At 29.5% G+C, this 18,850-nt stretch overlaps 1 protein-coding gene across 1 annotated transcript; it reads right to left on the bottom strand.

Moving 5' to 3' along the window:
* Positions 1–12,285: 12,285 nt before the first annotated feature.
* Positions 12,286–18,418, bottom strand: LOC124420631 (gamma-2-syntrophin-like). Its single transcript, XM_046954118.1, has 3 exons — positions 18,410–18,418; positions 15,079–15,282; positions 12,286–12,720 (listed from the first exon to the last, which is right to left on the bottom strand). Exons 1-3 carry the CDS (start codon positions 18,416–18,418, stop codon positions 12,610–12,612), a joined length of 324 nt encoding a protein of 107 aa, XP_046810074.1. The 3' UTR covers positions 12,286–12,609.
* Between the last annotated feature and the right edge of the window lie 432 nt (positions 18,419–18,850).

The raw sequence follows: 18,850 nt of genomic DNA, 5'->3' as shown, positions 1-18,850 counted from the left end.
CTGAACTAGAACTGAACTAGAACTGAACTAGAACTGAACTAGAACTGAACTAGAACTGAACTAGAACTGAACTAGAACTGAACTAGAACTGAACTAGAACTGAACTAGAACTGAACTAGAACTGAACTAGAACTGAACTAGAACTGAACTAGAACTGAACTAGAACTGAACTAGAACTGAACTAGAACTGAACTAGAACTGAACTAGAACTAGAACTGAACTAGAACTGAACTAGAACTGAACTAGAACTGAACTAGAACTGAACTAGAACTGAACTAGAACTGAACTAGAACTGAACTAGAACTGAACTAGAACTGAACTAGAACTGAACTAGAACTGAACTAGAACTGAACTAGAACTGAACTAGAACTGAACTAGAACTGAACTAGAACTGAACTAGAACTGAACTAGAACTGAACTAGAACTGAACTAGAACTGAACTAGAACTGAACTAGAACTGAACTAGAACTGAAACTAGAACTGAACTAGAACTGAACTAGAACTGAACTAGAACTGAACTAGAACTGAACTGAACTAGAACTGAACTAGAACTGAACTAGAACTGAACTAGAACTGAACTAGAACTGAACTAGAACTGAACTAGAACTGAACTAGAACTGAACTAGAACTGAACTAGAACTGAACTAGAACTGAACTAGAACTGAACTAGAACTGAACTAGAACTGAACTAGAACTGAACTAGAACTGAACTAGAACTGAACTAGAACTGAACTAGAACTGAACTAGAACTGAACTAGAACTGAACTAGAACTGAACTAGAACTGAACTAGAACTGAACTAGAACTGAACTAGAACTGAACTAGAACTGAACTAGAACTGAACTAGAACTGAACTAGAACTGAACTAGAACTGAACTAGAACTGAACTAGAACTGAACTAGAACTGAACTAGAACTGAACTAGAACTGAACTAGAACTGAACTAGAACTGAACTAGAACTGAACTAGAACTGAACTAGAACTGAACTAGAACTGAACTAGAACTGAACTAGAACTGAACTAGAACTGAACTAGAACTGAACTAGAACTGAACTAGAACTGAACTAGAACTAGAACTGAACTAGAACTGAACTAGAACTGAACTAGAACTGAACTAGAACTGAACTAGAACTGAAGAACTGAACTAGAACTGAACTAGAACTGAACTAGAACTGAACTAGAACTGAACTAGAACTGAACTAGAACTGAACTAGAACTGAACTAGAACTGAACTAGAACTGAACTAGAACTGAACTAGAACTGAACTAGAACTGAACTAGAACTGAACTAGAACTGAACTAGAACTGAACTAGAACTGAACTAGAACTGAACTAGAACTGAACTAGAACTGAACTAGAACTGAACTAGAACTGAACTAGAACTGAACTAGAACTGAACTAGAACTGAACTAGAACTGAACTAGAACTGAACTAGAACTGAACTAGAACTGAACTAGAACTGAACTAGAACTGAACTAGAACTGAACTAGAACTGAACTAGAACTGAACTAGAACTGAACTAGAACTGAACTAGAACTGAACTAGAACTGAACTAGAACTGAACTAGAACTGAAATAGAACTGAACTGGAACTGAACTAGAACTGAACTAGAACTGAACTAGAACTGAACTAGAACTGAACTAGAACTGAACTAGAATTGAACTAGAACTGAACTAGATCTCAAGTAGTACTTGGCAGAGTAGAAGGACTTTGTAGACATTCATATTTTTGTTTTATCAAATGTTTCTACAAGAAGAAATCCTGTCTTACTAGGATTTATGTATTTAAATTTCTTTCAGTTCTCTTTTTAGATTTTTTTCGCACATAAAATTGCTTTTAATAACATTGCTCTAGTTCTGATAGCACACATTTGTTATTAGCAATTATTAGGGCATTTAGGATTAAAAATTATTTGCTTTGAATTAATAAAAATGGAACATGAATTAAATGCTTTGTCTTATATATTTAGATTTTTTTGCAATAAAAAATCCTAATAAAAACGAATAAAAGGATATTCATTTGCTTTTGTGCATGTAGTTGTTTAGTTGGTTGGATGGGTGTTGTTGACTGGGTGGTCGAGTAGTCGATTATGAGTTTCTAAGGGTGCATTTAAAAAATATATATATTTATGTATTTTAATGTATGTAAGTATGTTTGTATGTATATTCGTAAGTATTTCATTTTCTTATGTATTTATTTAGGTATATATGTATGTTAAAGTATATAAAATTGTACTAATGTACGTCATCTATGCATTTGTGTATATACATTTGTATGTATATATAAGAATGTATGTATTTTGTTTCTATGTATGTATATAGATTTCATTGCATTTTTTTATACATATTTTTCAAAATCATAAAACAACAACAATTAATGCTTTTTAATGGTGTTGTATAATTTATATGTATAAAACTCGCTTGTATGTAAAAAATTAATACCAACATAAATATTTTGTTGTTAATTTTTCCTTTGTGTTTTTTTATTTTTTTTTATTATTGTTTGCCTTCAAAACCATCATACAATAATTTTTACTCGCACTAAAGTGGGTCAATAGAAAACAAATAATTGAAAACTATTTAAGTATTTAAGGTCAGTGAATATTTAGGATTCCATTGCAGAATTGCTAAAAGAGAATTGAAATTCCTATTGACTGTTGTAAACAATTATGTCATAAATTAAATCAGGATAAATAAATAAATATTTATTATTTTGAATTAATGGGATTTATTAGATTTGTACCAAAATTAGTTTATTGTGTTATTATGAATTAAATGACTATACAGAAGTTTAGAAATTAAGTACATATTGGGGAAATAATTAATAAAATTTATGAATATTAAAGTAACTAATAAGGAGTCGGTCTGTCCGTCTACTCTAAAATATGAGATTTTGATCAATATATTAGCAGATTTATGTGGAATACTTTCATAAAGAAAACTTAAATTTCTAGTCGATTTTTCATGTACAGTGAACAAATTCCTGCGAAAGTTACAAGAATCTCGTGTAATGTAAGCAGATTTAAATCCTAAATTCACAAACAATACAATTTCAAGCCTCCCTCACATAATCCCTTCGCACTACCTAAGTAAGGGTCCAAAAGATACAATCATTAGATCATAGACTAGTCAGAAGATAAGTCTGTAGAAAACTCAACATATAAACCAGACAATTAAATGGGCAAGCCAATAAACAAGTCTATAGACTAGTGGCTAGATTTGTCAATGGACTAGTCTGGTTACTAGATTAACCAATAGTCTAGTTGCTAAATTAATCAATAGACAAGTCAATAGATTAGTATGCAGACTAGTCACTAGATTAATCTATAGACTAGTCAGTAGTTTAGTCTATAGACTCGTCACTAGGTTAGTCTATAAACTAGTCACTAGAATAATCTATTGAATAGCCACTAGATTAGTTTATAGACTAGTCACTAGATTAGTTTAAAGACTAGTCACTAGATTAATCTATAGACTAGTCATTAGATTAGTCTTTAGACTAGTCACTTGGTTAGTTTTTAAACAAATCACTAAATTAGACTATGGATAAGTCACTAGGCACTAGTCTATTTATAAATCTCTTAACTAGACAAGTAACTAGTCTATCAACTGATCTATTAACAAGACTAGTCAATAGACAATTCTCTAGATTAGTCAATACACTACTAAGTGAACTAATCAACAATATACTCATCTATACATTACTCAGTAGACTAGTCAAGACTAGTTAAAACTCTAGTAACTAGACTAGCCTGTAGAAAATTAGCCATATCCCAATGGACGCTTCTCTAGACTAGTCAATGTACTAATCAATAGACTTATCACTGAACTATTCAACAGTCTAGCCAAAAAACTACTTCACAGATTAATCCAAAGATATCTCTGTAGATAAGTCAAGAAAATATTCAATAGACTATTCTCTAGTCTAGTCATCAGACTGGCTAGTAGACTACTACATGAACCATTCAACAATTTAGTCAATAGACTACATACATCACTCAGTAGTCTAGAAAAGATCAGTTAAGAAACTAGTCACTAAACTAGCTTATCGAATATTCACCATACAAGTTATTATACCCATCACTAAATTACCCAATGGACTGCTGTATAGACTAGTCAATAAAGTAATAAATAGACTAGTTACAAAACTATTCAATATTCTAGCCAAGAAACTACTTCATAGTTTTGTCTGTAGATTAGTCAAGAAAATATACAATAAATTATTCTTTCGTCAAGTCAACAGACTGGCAAATAGACTACTGACTGAAATAGTCTGTAGATTTGTCAACAAACCACCAAAGAATCTAATCAATAGATTATTCTCTAGGTCAACTAATTGTCTTATCATTAGACTGGTCAATAGACTAGTCAACAAACTCATCAAGAAATCAATCTATTGACTATTCACTAAACTAGCCATTAGTAACTGGACTGGACAATGGATTAGCTAAAAGCGAAATGGTTCAATTGTTTATATTGGTTAAGGGCTTCATGATCAAATTGGTACTGTACTATATACATATTACAACAACAGAGGCGAAAACTGGATCTTTAGAAGTATGTACTTCAAAATCACAAACAAAAATCTAAAGATTTTCTCTTTAAACTATTTCTAAAACTATGATTCTTTAAGAACAAATTCTAAACCATTACTAAAAATTTACTATTTTAACTAAACAAAAATCAGCTGTTTCTTTCTATTTGTTGTATGTATGAATGTATGTATGTATGTATGTATGTATGTATGTATGTATGTATGTATGTATGTATGTATGTATGTATGTATGTATGTATGTATGTATGTATGTATGTATGTATGTATGTATGTATGTATGTATGTATGTAAGTATGTATGTATGTATGTATGTATGTATGTATGTATGTATGTATGTATGTATGTATGTATGCATGTATGTATGTATGTATGTATGTATGTATGCATGTATGTATGTATGTATGTATGTATGTATGTATGTATGTATGTATGTATGTATGTATGTATGTATGTATGTATGTATGTATGTATGTATGTCTGTATGTATGTATGTATGTATGTATGTATGTATGTATGTATGTATGTATGTATGTATGTATGTCTTATAATTTTTCACTTTAATATCAATTAATTATTATTGAATTTGTAAATAGTTTTTTGTTTATTTATATACATATATGGGTATATGTATGTATGTATATTTAAATTGTTTATTTATGGCTTTACATATACGTTTAAATATATGTATATATATTTTGCATTTTATTTATAATAATTTCTAGCGTTATAATATATTTTGTTTATTAATTTATTTTTATCCTTTTAATTTGGTTTCTTTGTGTTATTGATATGACTTTGTTTGTTGTTATTAAAGATGAGTTGAGTTGTTGTATTTATGTTAAAAATTTTATTATTTCTTCTTATTTAAGCTTTTGTTGCATTTCCCTCTATTTATTATTGTGAAACATAAAAATAATTCCTTTTTTTGTGGTAAAAATAGAAATAATGGTTTTATATTTCCATTCATTAAAATATACATCCTCATTTGCGTTGGAAAAAAAAACAAGAGAATTCTAGAAAATATATTAGCTCTATTCACAAGCTGTAGTTGGTATAAATCATATAACCAAAGGTATTAAAAGAGAAGTAATAATTTATTATATAAAGACATGACTATAGACAAGACTATAGACAATACTATAAAAAAGACTATAGAAAAGACTATAGACTAGTCTATAGATAATATTATAGACTAGTCTATAGACAAGACTATAGGCTTGTCTATTGACAAGACAATAGACTAGTCTATAGACAAGACTATAGACAAGGCTAAACACTAGTCTATACACAAGACTATAAACTAGTCAATAGATAAGGCTATAGACTAAACTATAGACAAGGCTATATAATAGTCAATAGACAAGGCTAAAAACTAGTCTATATAAAAGACTAGGCTATAGAATAATCTATAGACAAGCCAATGACACAGTCGATAAACAAGACTATAGACTAGTCTATAGGCAAGACTATAGATAAGTATATTGACAGGACTAAAGTCTAGTCTGTAGACAAGACTATAGACTATTCTATAGACAAGACTACAGACTATTCTATAGACAAGACTATAGACTAGTCTATAGACAACACTATAGACTATTCTATAGACAACACCATAGGCTAGTTTATAGACAAGGCTACACACTAGCCAATAGACAAGACTATAGACTAGTCTTTATTGAAGACTATAAGTTAGCCTATAGACAGTCCATAGACAAGAGTATAGACTAGTCTATCGACAAGACTATAGTCTAGTCTATAGACAAGACTATAGACTAATCTATAGACAAGACTATGACATAGTCTAAAGACAAGACTACGACATAGTCTATAGACAAGACTATGACATAATCTATAGGCAAGGCTATGACATAGTCTATAGACAAGACTATAGACTATTCTTTAGACAAGACTGCAGACTATTCTATAGACTATTCTTTAGACAAGACTGCAGACTATTCTATAGACTGTTCTATAAGACTTGTCTGTAGGCAAGACTATAGACTAGTCTATATACAAGACTATAGACTAGTCTATAGACAAGACTATAGACTAGTCTATAGACAAGACTATAGTCTAGTCTATAGACAAGACTAAAGACTAGTCTGTAGACAAGACTATAGACTAGTCTGTAGACAAGACTATAGACTGGTCTGTAGACAAGACTATAAACAAGACTATAGACTAGTCTATAGACAAGACTATAGACTAGCCCATCGACAAGACTATATATTAGTTTATAGACAAGACTATAGACAAGACTATGTACTCGTCTATAGACAAGACTATAGACAAAACTATGTACTCGTCTATAGACAAGACTATAGACTCGTCTATAGACAAGACTATAGACTAGTCTATAGACAAGACTATAGACTAGTCTATAGACAAGACTATAGACTAGTCTATAGACAAGACTATAGACTAGCCAATAGATAAGAATATAATCTAGTCTATAAACAAAACTATATACCAGATTATACAAGGCTATTGACTACTGTACAGACAAGACTATAGATAATGTCGTAGTCTTGTCTATATACTAGTCTATAGAAAAGTCTATGGACTAGTCTATAGACAAGGCTATAGTCTTTTCTACAGACAAGTCTATAGACCAGTCTATTGTCCAGTCTATAGACCAGACAATTTACCAGTCTATTGAACAAAGTATAGACAATATAATCTACTATTTATAGATCACTTTGTATGTATTTGGTTCATTATATTTTGCACAAATGCAAAAATTATAAATTGCTACAAATTCAAATGATCAAAGAAAGTAATTGCTTTTCTCTAGAAAAACAGTTGTGACACATGAAATATGTACCACAAATTGAGAAAAAGAACAGAACGTGTTCAAAAAAAAAAAACCTCAAATGATAAAACAAACAATTTTAATGAATGGAAGTTTTAACACATTTTTGCATTCTTTATTTAACACATTCATCGCTGTACAAGAAAACTAAAAATAAAAAAAAAACTAAAAATAATTATTCGTATTTCTTTTTAAATAATGTGATGTAGTATTTGCTTTACTGAATCGTATTATTTTTTGTTTAGTTTTTTTTTCCTAAGGTTTTATTTCTTACAATGGTGGTTTTGAAGTGTTTGTTCCTTTTATTTTTTTGTGTTAAATTTAATTTAATTATTTAGTTTGTTCGTTTTTCGTTACAATGAAGAGCTAAAATTTTAATATGGCTGTAAAATGTTGTATGTAATATGTCGTAAATATTTAAGACATACTTTTGTGTTATTTATATATATTTATTTCTTTTTATTTAACAATTAAAGACACAGTTATAAATTGACGTTTTATATAGAGAAATTAAGTTAAGACTAAAACTTAGAATTGAAAAAATAAAAATTTATTTAAAATTTGTTATATATATAAAAAATTGCAAATTTCTTTGTAAATTAAAATTAAGTTTTTTTGGTATATTTTAAAATAAAATAAAATTTAAAATTTCGTTTTTGTTGGTTATTAAAAGTTTAAAGAAAATTAAATTTTCCTTTTGCTTTTTCTTAAGGTATTTTCAAAAATTATATTTAAATAACTTATTTAGCACATCACTCATTTACAGTGGTTCTTTTCATTTCCTTACCATGACTTAATATTTTTTATTTTATTTTTAAATATATTTATATATATATTTTTTTTCTTCTTTGCTTTTGTAGAAATATAAGATTTTAATTATTTTTGTTTTGGTTTAGTTAAGTTTAGTTTTAATGATTAATAGTTTTTGAAAACAAGAAAATTAAAGGCCAATATCTGTGTTTATTTTTTAAGTACTTTGTTTTTCTTTTGGTTTTTAGTTTTATTTTTTGTTCATTATTTTCAAGAGTAATAAATTAAGAATATATTATGAAAATATTAAGACTACCATTAATAATTATGTTTAGTTTATAATTTACACCATAAATATAAAGACGAAAATTTCATTAAATTGTGTTTTTTTTAGAAAAGATTTTAAAATACATTTTGTTATTGAACATAATATGTTTGACCTATCGCTGTAAAAGATCTGCGAAGTTGCTTTATTAAACAGTGGATATTGAACATACAATACAGAGTATGAAAAACAAAGAAATAAGTTGCAAGATGTTTCAGATAAAATGTTCCGAATTTTCTCAAATGGATATAACTCATTGTTGACTTGATATTTAAATGCATTCGAATGGCCGGTGATCTTAGCACTATTCCTTTCCAAGATCTGAGCACTCTTTTGCACATTCGACTTATATATCTTCGTATTATAGTCATATCTGCCGGCAGTGCAGCAATGAAAGACTTGATAGTTTCTTCTAGAAATCAATGAACGAATATGCCTACAGATGGCTGGTATAACTTTATCTCACTGTCCTTCCAATAGCCCCCCATGGGCATGTTACCTTGGAGAGACCTCCGCCTTGGGGTTATTGCAATCCCGGGGTATAAAGAGGTGGCCAATACCTCCGGTCTGACCGGGACTGAAAAATTGGTTAAAGTCTACTGTTTGGCTTAGTTCTTGCATAGATTGCCAGAGGTCAGACCAGAGCACCGTATAATCTGGTACTACGGGTGTCCAGTTGCCCGCAGGACTGTGTCCTGGCTGGTCAGTTGGTTGAGGTTCCTTCGGGATCCACGTAGTGGCTGTGGTTTAAACCCAAATTCGCGGGAAGAGTAAGTGGCGGTTAAAAGACTGATGCATGATAATAGTCAATATTTCGGGATAAGTTCGGTGCTGTTGCCGAAAACAACAAATACCCCACAGAGGAGTGACTGTGGGACTAAGCGTTGGAAATGGGTTGGAGTCAACCACATACCTCTACGGAGTGAATGTAGAGGTATGCGGGCCTCACCCGCCCGTATATCTAAATGAGTGTGTCGTATGTTTTTCTCTATGAATGTGTCGAATAAATGAGATGAGATGAGATGCTGGTGATACCAATTAATTTTCCTTCCTTGTCCAGATATGTTCAGAGTATACTCTGTTCATATCAGACTTACCACAGCGTGTCACTGTGAGTAAGAAGAATGTCTACGGCTTATTGATGGATCTTGCTTCGGTCCACCGGTTACGTCTCTAGGTGCTGTTGCCAAATCAACAGAGCCATAGTAGTGTGGTTGTCTTTCAACGTGACTACTTTGGCAAGAGGTTAGATAGCTCGAGTACTCCAGCAAAGTACTTGCGCATGGACCGGTCATAGCCAATGTGCAAAAATTGCCACCTGAGTCTTCATTGAATACAAAGGGGCGATGGTAGACCGTTCTCAATTCTACCCTGTGGATGAAAAAGACCACCGTGGGATAAGGCCGACACGGCAGGTGCTCACGTTTAAACTCTCGACAGTCTGCCCTCCCAATAGCTGTAGTGTTTTACAGGCTATATATATATATATAATATATATATATATATATATATATATATATTATATATATATATATATATATATATATATATATATATATATATATATATATATATATATTATATATATATATATATATATTATATATATATATATATATATATATAATATATATATATATATATATATATATATATATATATATATATAATATATATATTAGCGACAATGTCAATCTGTGGAGCACTATATAATTTCAATACTTATTAATAATGATATCTTTCAGTAGTCCCCAACATTGATTTGTCAATGTTGGGGACTACTAAGGTAATGAGCAGACCGATCCATTGAGTCAAGTCTTTAGTTCTTACTTTTAAAAGAACGAAAATAAATGGAGTAGTCTGAATATATGTGAAGGGATCAAGTCAATGTGATTTTATTTTAATGAGAACAGTACTAGACATCTATCAGTAAAAACTAGACAGACAAGCAAGTCGGCTTAGGATCCCCTTCAAAGAACTTTGTTGCAGTTACAATGTGGATAACCCGGGATATTTCTAGGTCGGCTTGGAATCTCCTTCAAAGAATACTGTTGCAGTTACAAAGAAAGAAGTAGAGCGGAAGATATCGTCTGCTCTAGCTAGCAAAAGAAACATATTCCTTTCCAATTACTGTATAGCCAATGAACAGGCTGATCTATTGGATAATATCAAAAGTATTATCCTTTAGTTCTTGCTTTAAAAATAATGAAAAGAAATGGAATAGTCTGGGCACATGAAGAGGGATCAAGTTAATATGGTCTTCTTTCAATGAAAGCATCCATCGGTAATAACTAGGTGCTAGACAGACAAGTAGGTCGGCCCGATAATGCCCTTCAAAAAACTCTGTCGCAGTTACAATGCAGATAACTCGAGATATTTTTAAGTCGGCTTGGGATCATCTTCAAAGAATAATAGTGTTGCAGTTACAAAGAAGGAAGTAGAAAGGTAAATACTCTTCTCTGTGAATGCCTGTCTTAGCTAGCAAGAGAAAAACATTCCTTCCCAATTACTTTATAGTCAATGAGCAGACCCATCTATTGGGTCATATCAAAAGTAATATCCTTTAAAATATAAAATAAATGGAATAGTCTGGATACATGTAAAGAGATTAAGTAAATGTGGTCTTCTTTCAACTAGAAATGTACTGGACATCTAGCAGGAATACCTAGGCGCTAGACAAACAAGCAGGTCGGCCCGATTATGCCTTTCAAAGAACTCTGTCGCAGTTGTGAATAAACCAGGATATTTCTAGGTCGGCTTGGGATCACCTTCAAGGAATTACCTAGAAGGAAGTAGAAAGGAAGATACTGTTCTCTGTGAATGCCTGTTCTAGCTAGCAAGAGAAACATATTTCTTCCTAATTACTTCATAGAAAACCCTGGTGAGTTTTCTGTATTAATGATCTTCTGAGATTTTACACTGCTACAGACTGGATCAAATAATATATAATACTAAATCTAACGGATGTAATGGTACTGTAAAAACGGAGATTTCTCGAGTCTACTTGAGTGTTTACGCGCTTTGAACTAGCACGTTAACCAATCAAGGGCAGTTTAAATCAAATTTGGTTAAATTTATTGTTCTTTTTAGGACTTTTTTAAACAAAAAAATAACAAAATTTTATATAATTTTTCATTTTTTTCTTAAATTATTAAGCGAACACTCAGAGTATACGTAATATTTAATTATTATATAAATATTTATTGCTCATACGCACAATAGCGGGTTTAATTACTATTACAGATAAAGTAATGAAATTTATCTCTAACTCTAGCTGGGCGTATACATAATATGTAATTATCATATAAATATTTATTGCTCATACGCACCATATACAACAGTGGTTTTAATTAAAGTGGAATATTTCACAAAATTGGAAATAATGACTTTTCGAATTTGTTCAAGATTGTTTAGCTTTGTTGTGGAAATAGGGGCCAGTAGGAGGGCCCACTGATCGAAGTTTAATTAAAACTTCGATCAGTTTTTAGAATGTTTTTTTTTTTTGGTAAATTGAACAGAAAAACAAATCCTTTCCTTACGCTGGTGTAAATTATAATATAATCGATTTAAACCGATCTATTCATATAAAGATTTTTTTAATTTTATTTATATATAGTTTAAGCTTTGCTAAAAATTGTTTATTTATTATAAATGAGCTTAAGGTTTTTCAATTAATTTTTTTTTTATCAATTTCTTTGTTTAATTAATAATTTTTATTATATAATTTTTATAAATATTTCAATTTAATATACAAATTTATTTTATAAATTTTTATCTAAAAAATTGTTTTTAAGTCTAATTTATGAAGACTTTTTTTCATATATATTTTTTTTGTAATGTTGCTGCAACATTTAAAGTTTCATAATAGTTGAATTATTTGTTTTTTTTGTTAAATTTTTAATAAATAGTTTTCTTGTTTGTTTGTGTTTGCTTTTGTATATAATTTTGTTGATTTTTATGATAATATTATATAATTAATAATATTGTTTATATAAATATTTATGTAAATACATACTTACTTAGAATTCATAGTGTTTTGTTTTTTGTTCATTTTTGCTTTTAATTAATTTAAGTAATATAGTAAGTATACTCTCGTACAACTCGAATGTTTGTTATATATTTTGTTAAAAAAATAAAAACAAAACAGTTGCATTTATAGTTGTTACTAAGTTTAAGTCTGTTGTATAGAACTTAAAAATGCTGGATCAACAGACGCAACTTTAGCTGTCAGAAATGCATGCATACAAAACAACAAACTCTGTAGCACTTGACATTCTAGTTCCTGTGTGGCCAATTGTTTTTTGCGTTCATTTTTTAAATTATTTATGACAAGAAGAAGAAAGAGCAGGCGAATGATGATACATAAAAATGAAAGAAAAACACAAAAAATAAATAAATATTTTTTTGCATACTAATGTATACTAATTAATAAAATTATTTTAAATTTAATTCTATTTAATCCTAAGGAATTTTTTATTTCACTTATTATTTAGAAATATAACCAAAAAATTTTAGTTCTAGTTGAGTTCTCGTTCAGTTCTAGCTCAGTTCTAGTTCAGTTCTAGTTCAGTTCTAGTTCAGTTCTAGTTCAGTTCTAGTTCAGTTCTAGTTCAGTTCTAGTTCAGTTCTAGTTCAGTTCTAGTTCAGTTCTAGTTCAGTTCTAGTTCAGTTCTAGTTCAGTTCTAGTTCAGTTCTAGTTCAGTTCTAGTTCAGTTCTAGTTCAGTTCTAGTTCAGTTCTAGTTCAGTTCTAGTTCAGTTCTAGTTCAGTTATAGTTATAGTTCTGGATCAGTTATGGTTAATTTAGTAATGTCACATCCAAGATATATTCATATAATTTTAATAGTAGTTCAATATGTGAAGTATACAATAATGTTGTGTCCTGTAACTGATTGTGGTCAATTCGTCTAAATACAAGGGCATTTAAATAGATCAATAGTCCTTAACGTTAAAAACAACATCATAAAATCAAATCAACTATAAAGTTATTCCTAAAATTATATTTTTATTCAATTTACTAATCTCTTTGAATTTACTCAAGTTCCATTCAATTAGGTTCTTGTGAAAATCTATGCAATTATCCAATTTTTATTTAAAGTTTCTAAAAAAGAACTTTAAATAAATATATAGTTTACTATAAAATAAAATAATAAAAGAAATAAAAAATGGCAGCTCAACAATATAAAATAAATAGCGTTTTATACTCGGTTAGTGTTAAAGTTTATTGGCAGGAAGAGGAAAAAATTGCAAGAAGAAAACGAATATAGGAAAATTGTAAAAAATAGATATTGTTATTTTGTTATATGTATGTCCAAAGTAGAACAATGAAGCAAAGATGAGAGAGCATGGATTTACTTTATTGCTAATGTTTGAATTTATGAGTGAAACAAAAACAAAAAATGAGAAAAAATAAAATTGTAAAAATAAGAGCAAATAAACAAAAACCAACAACAACTACTTTAAAAAGGAAATATTTGCCAAACTTATACTCAGACTATACGACTACAGTACCGCGACTAGTATTAAAAAAAAGAAAATATTAAAAGGAAAATTTTAATAATAAAAACAATTGCAAACAATGAGGCCGTTAAGAGTAAATTAACGTCAAACTTTTATTTAATAATACTTGAAAATAATTTTGTTTCAATTTGTTTTAATTGCAAAATACTGTCAAATAAACTAAGTCAACCATATAAAAACCAATTCAATTTATTTCAATTCAGGATGTAACTTTTTTTCTGCCACTACTTTTTATAATTAGTTTATTATAATTTTGATTTGTTTTATTTCTGGGAATATTTGCTGAAGGAACAGTGGTTTGAATAGATTCTAGATTTTTTTAAATTTAATAATAATTTCATTTAAAGAAATGTTTCGGTATCTTTATCTACACAGTGGTTTAGAAAGTCATTGTTTATGGACAAAATTCGGTACCTCGTAAACTCGCAATAATCTAAAACAAACATTGCGAGTGATTTAGAAACTTTTTGCTTTTGGAAATAAATTGGTTTCTCATAAACTTGTAATGTTAGAGGGATGAACTAGAACTGAACAAGAACTGAACTAGAACTAAACTAGAACTGAACTAGAACTGAACTAGAACTGAACTAGAACTAAACTAGAACTGAACTAGAACTGAACTAGAACTGAACTAGAACTGAACTAGAACTGAACTAGAACTGAACTAGAACTGAACTAGAACTGAACTAGAACTGAACTAGAACTGAACTAGAACTGAACTAGAACTGAACTAGAACTGAACTAGAACCGAACTAGAACTGAACTAGCACAGAACTAGAACCTAACTAGAAGTAATCAAATTTTCAAATTTTCTTTAACATTTGTATATCGAAACCACTGTTTTTATAATCACATCAATAAACATAAAATCAGAATAAGAAGTTTATTATATAAGCCCCAAAAAATTTAAGAAAATTTTAATATTTTTTTATTTTGTTTTTATGAAGTTTTTATTTGCTCCATTTGGAAAGTTCATCATAAGCAAATGTTTTATATTCCATTAAATACAATACTGAAATAACTCAAAATTCTCGTTGTTTCAAATATTTAAGAAAAAAACCTTTTTGGGGCCACCCTAGTTTTTATTATCACATAAAAGACCCATTCATAAACATACTTACTTTTGTTTCAATTGCTCGTGTTTCATGATCCTGGAAATGTAACTTTAATTTTGATTTGCCATCATCGCTGGAGCCTCGTAATTGTGAGAATTTATATTGCCACACTATGGCTGAATCAGCACCCTCAGCTAATGAGAAACCAGTTTGCCAGTCTAGTGTAAGGCCTCCACTCTTTCCATGATGTGAAACGGCAAAAGTTTTGCGCTGCAAAAAGAAAACGGAGTAAAATTATGTCACCATTGTTGTTGGAAGTAAATAAGTATAGGAATTTTGTCGACGATGTGAAAGATGCGAAAAAAATGGAATGAATAATAATATTGAGATTTTTTCCCATTTACTTCTATATACACTTTAATTCAACATAAAAATTTCATAAAAATTTATGTTGACAATCATAAAACGCGTAAGTTGTTTTAGCGGAAACCATGTTCGCAAATTTATTCCCATTACTCTAAATGTTTTTTTGCTTTTAATATAGATTTAAACGCGAGTTTTCGAAAGATGTGATTTTCGACTTATGCTTTTATAGCTTGTGACCACAGAAATGTGTTGGTAAAAAGATGGTTTAAAAAATATTTCTTTTATATTAAAAATGAAATGGTAGAGAAACGTTAAAGAATTCATTGTTGTTACTGGCGTTACTGTTAAGTAGGTTAAAACAAACAAACAAACATCTCGACAGTCAGCCAACTGTATGTAACTAACTTCTAACTGTGTACAACTTGGAGTATGATTTAAAGTTAATATTTTTAATGTGCAAAAAAAGTAAAAAAAAATAAAAGTTGACAGCCAATCAAGATAAATATATTTAGTATTATAAGTATTAAGCAAATGTCTAAGCATAAGTATATTAAATTAATTTTGGTGCTTTTTAATGTGCAATTTTTGTCATATGAAAATAAATATACATATGAGTCTGGTTAGGAAGGTTATAAATATCTGAATTATTCACATAAAATCATATGAGAATCGATTTATGGTGTCAAGCTTTTTAGTAGATGTTTATGTCACACACTAATAATGCAGGTGGTTGGACTAAGATTGTTATAAATACAGAGGAGCAACAGGTAAGTAAGAACTTATCGTAAAATCAACAAATATCAACTGAACTAGAACCGAACTAGAACTGAACAAGAACTGAACTTGAACTGAACTAGAACTGAACTAGAACTGAACTAGAACTGAACTAGAACTGAACTAGAACTGAACTAGAACTGAACTAGAACTGAACTAGAACTGAACTAGAACTGAACTAGAACTGAACTAGAACTGAACTAGAACTGAACTAGAACTGAACTAGAACTGAACTAGAACTGAACTAGAACTGAACTAGAACTGATCTAGAACTGAACTAGAACTGAACTAGAACTATGAGCTGATTTTGACAAAACTGAGTATACAGTGTAAATCTAATAACTTTTTATGTGTGGAAATGACTGTTGCACGGTGTAATAACATCTTTTTTTTTTAATTTCCATAGTTAATAACATCACGCAATCATGTTTCAATATTAAAACAAAAACTTTTTTATTAGCCAAATTTTATCGCCATAATATTACATTAACTTTAAACAATTTATATGTACATTCATGAATATATGTATATGCAACACACATACACAAACACGTTCCGAATAGTAACATGTGATGGCAACAAGAGTTCAACTTAAGTTCAAACGGAAATGCAGGCATTAAAAAATTACAGACAAATTGCCACTTTCTACACATTGGAATATGTGAACGAAAAGTTTTACTGAAACTACTAGTTTTTGGGTTCCTTGTCGGGCAAGAAAAATAATGACGGAAAAAAGTTAGAAATAGAAAAAAAAGTTCAATGACTGTTACATTGATGCTTTAGTATGAGTACTAGGGAGTTTATAATTTGAGCTTTTTTCTATTTATTTTCGTTTCTTCTTGTTTCTGTGCCAACTACTAACAAGACCAAGTATCCTTTGATGAGAGTATTTATGTATGTGCATAATATACTTAATAGCCATTTTAGCAAAATTTTATTTGAATTTCTATGAGAATCGATAAAGATTTCGTGTTGAAGTCCAACATCACGCAATTTGTACATCGTATGTGTTGTAATTAAGAATTTTTTCTTTTCTCTAATGGTTTTCTTATTGTTTTGTAGGAGAGTTATTGTTGAAAGTGTGGTCAAAAACCTTGAAGTAACTATTTCCAATTATTAAAATTTATTGTTTATATTTTTGTAAAATTTTACATATTCTTATTTTGTTTGCAAGGGAAACATGCAATAATTTAAAATTTTATTACACTTTACAAAATTTGATAATATTACAGAGAAATAATGGACCTCTATTAAATTTAGGAAAAAATAAATTATGATATTTATATTTCAAGGATACAAATTTTCCACTTTTTTCAATTATCAAACCCCTAGAACACTAATATCTTCAAAAAAGGTTTCCTTTTGTAGTTTTCATGTTTGAAACTTTTACTTTAGCAATATTTTTATATTTTCATAAATGTATAAAGTTTTACTTAGAACATCTATTGGCCTGAATACACACATTTTTCAGTATATTTTTTCTCTTATAAATTATGATTGATTTTGTGTGTTTTTGTTTGTACAACAAATTTTGTTTTTTTAATATTTCTTTTTGTGTGTAAAATTGCGGGTCAATGGCCGAGTTGAAAAAAATAAAAATAAGGATTTTTTTTCGAAATATTCATCTAAAAAAAAACAACATTTCTAAAGCCAACTGAAAACAATGCCTCAGAACTTGAAACTTTTTGTATAGAGAAAAAAAAAAAAATAAAACAGAAAAATAATTTATTCATGGGACAAAATTGTTGAAGAGTTTCGATGTAAGAAAATGTTTAAAGCAGACATTTTTGAATTGAAAAGGGTTTAATTATTAAAAACGTATTTTTTAAACATGATTTAAAAAAATGTGGTTGAATACAAATTTACAAAAACATATTTTAAGTGAAACCACAGGCCATTGTTTTAAATAAAATTCTACAACTGTAGTAAAGACTACAGTCTGGAATATAGCATAAGCTATAATCCTATCTTTAAGATCCGGACTATAATCAAGCTTACAGTACAGACTATTGAGGATAGAATATAGACTAGAAAATATTTTAGATATTATAATAGACATTAGATTAGAAAATAGACTTGGGAATTGACTAGACTATGCATTAGACTACAGACTCGAACCTAGACAATTGTCCAATTCACAATCGGTGTTGTACGGTTGTATCGTAGTATGTTGTAATTTTTTTATTATTGATTGGTTTTGAAACAAAAACCAGTTTTATTTGAAAATTATTTATGACTTACAACGCTACCACTATACGACATCCATTGTGAATTAAATAAATAAACAAGACAGCAGACTAAACTTGACTATTAACTAGACTATAACCTAAAATATTGACCACACTATACACTAGGCTCTACAATGGGCTATATACTAGACTATAGGCTGGACAATGACTGGACAATAGAGAAGAACGCAGACCGAACTATAGACTAGATATAGACTAGATTATAGACTGGACTATAAAGTAGACAATAGACTAGAAAAAAGACTAGACTAAAAACTAGAATATACGCTAGACTACGTAAACTTTAGCTTAGACTAGACTAGACAAAAGACTAAACTAAAGACTATACTTTGGATTAGATCATATAATAGACTATAGACTAGACTATAGACTAGACTATAGACTAGACTATAGACTAGACTATAGACTAGACTATAGACTAGACTATAGACTAGACTATAGACTAGACT

Source organism: Lucilia cuprina, chromosome 6, assembly GCF_022045245.1.
Source record: "Lucilia cuprina isolate Lc7/37 chromosome 6, ASM2204524v1, whole genome shotgun sequence".
Taxonomy (NCBI): Eukaryota; Metazoa; Arthropoda; class Insecta; order Diptera; family Calliphoridae; genus Lucilia; species Lucilia cuprina.
Note: the sequence above shows the minus strand (reverse complement) of the source record. Positions and strands in the feature narration are given on the sequence as shown.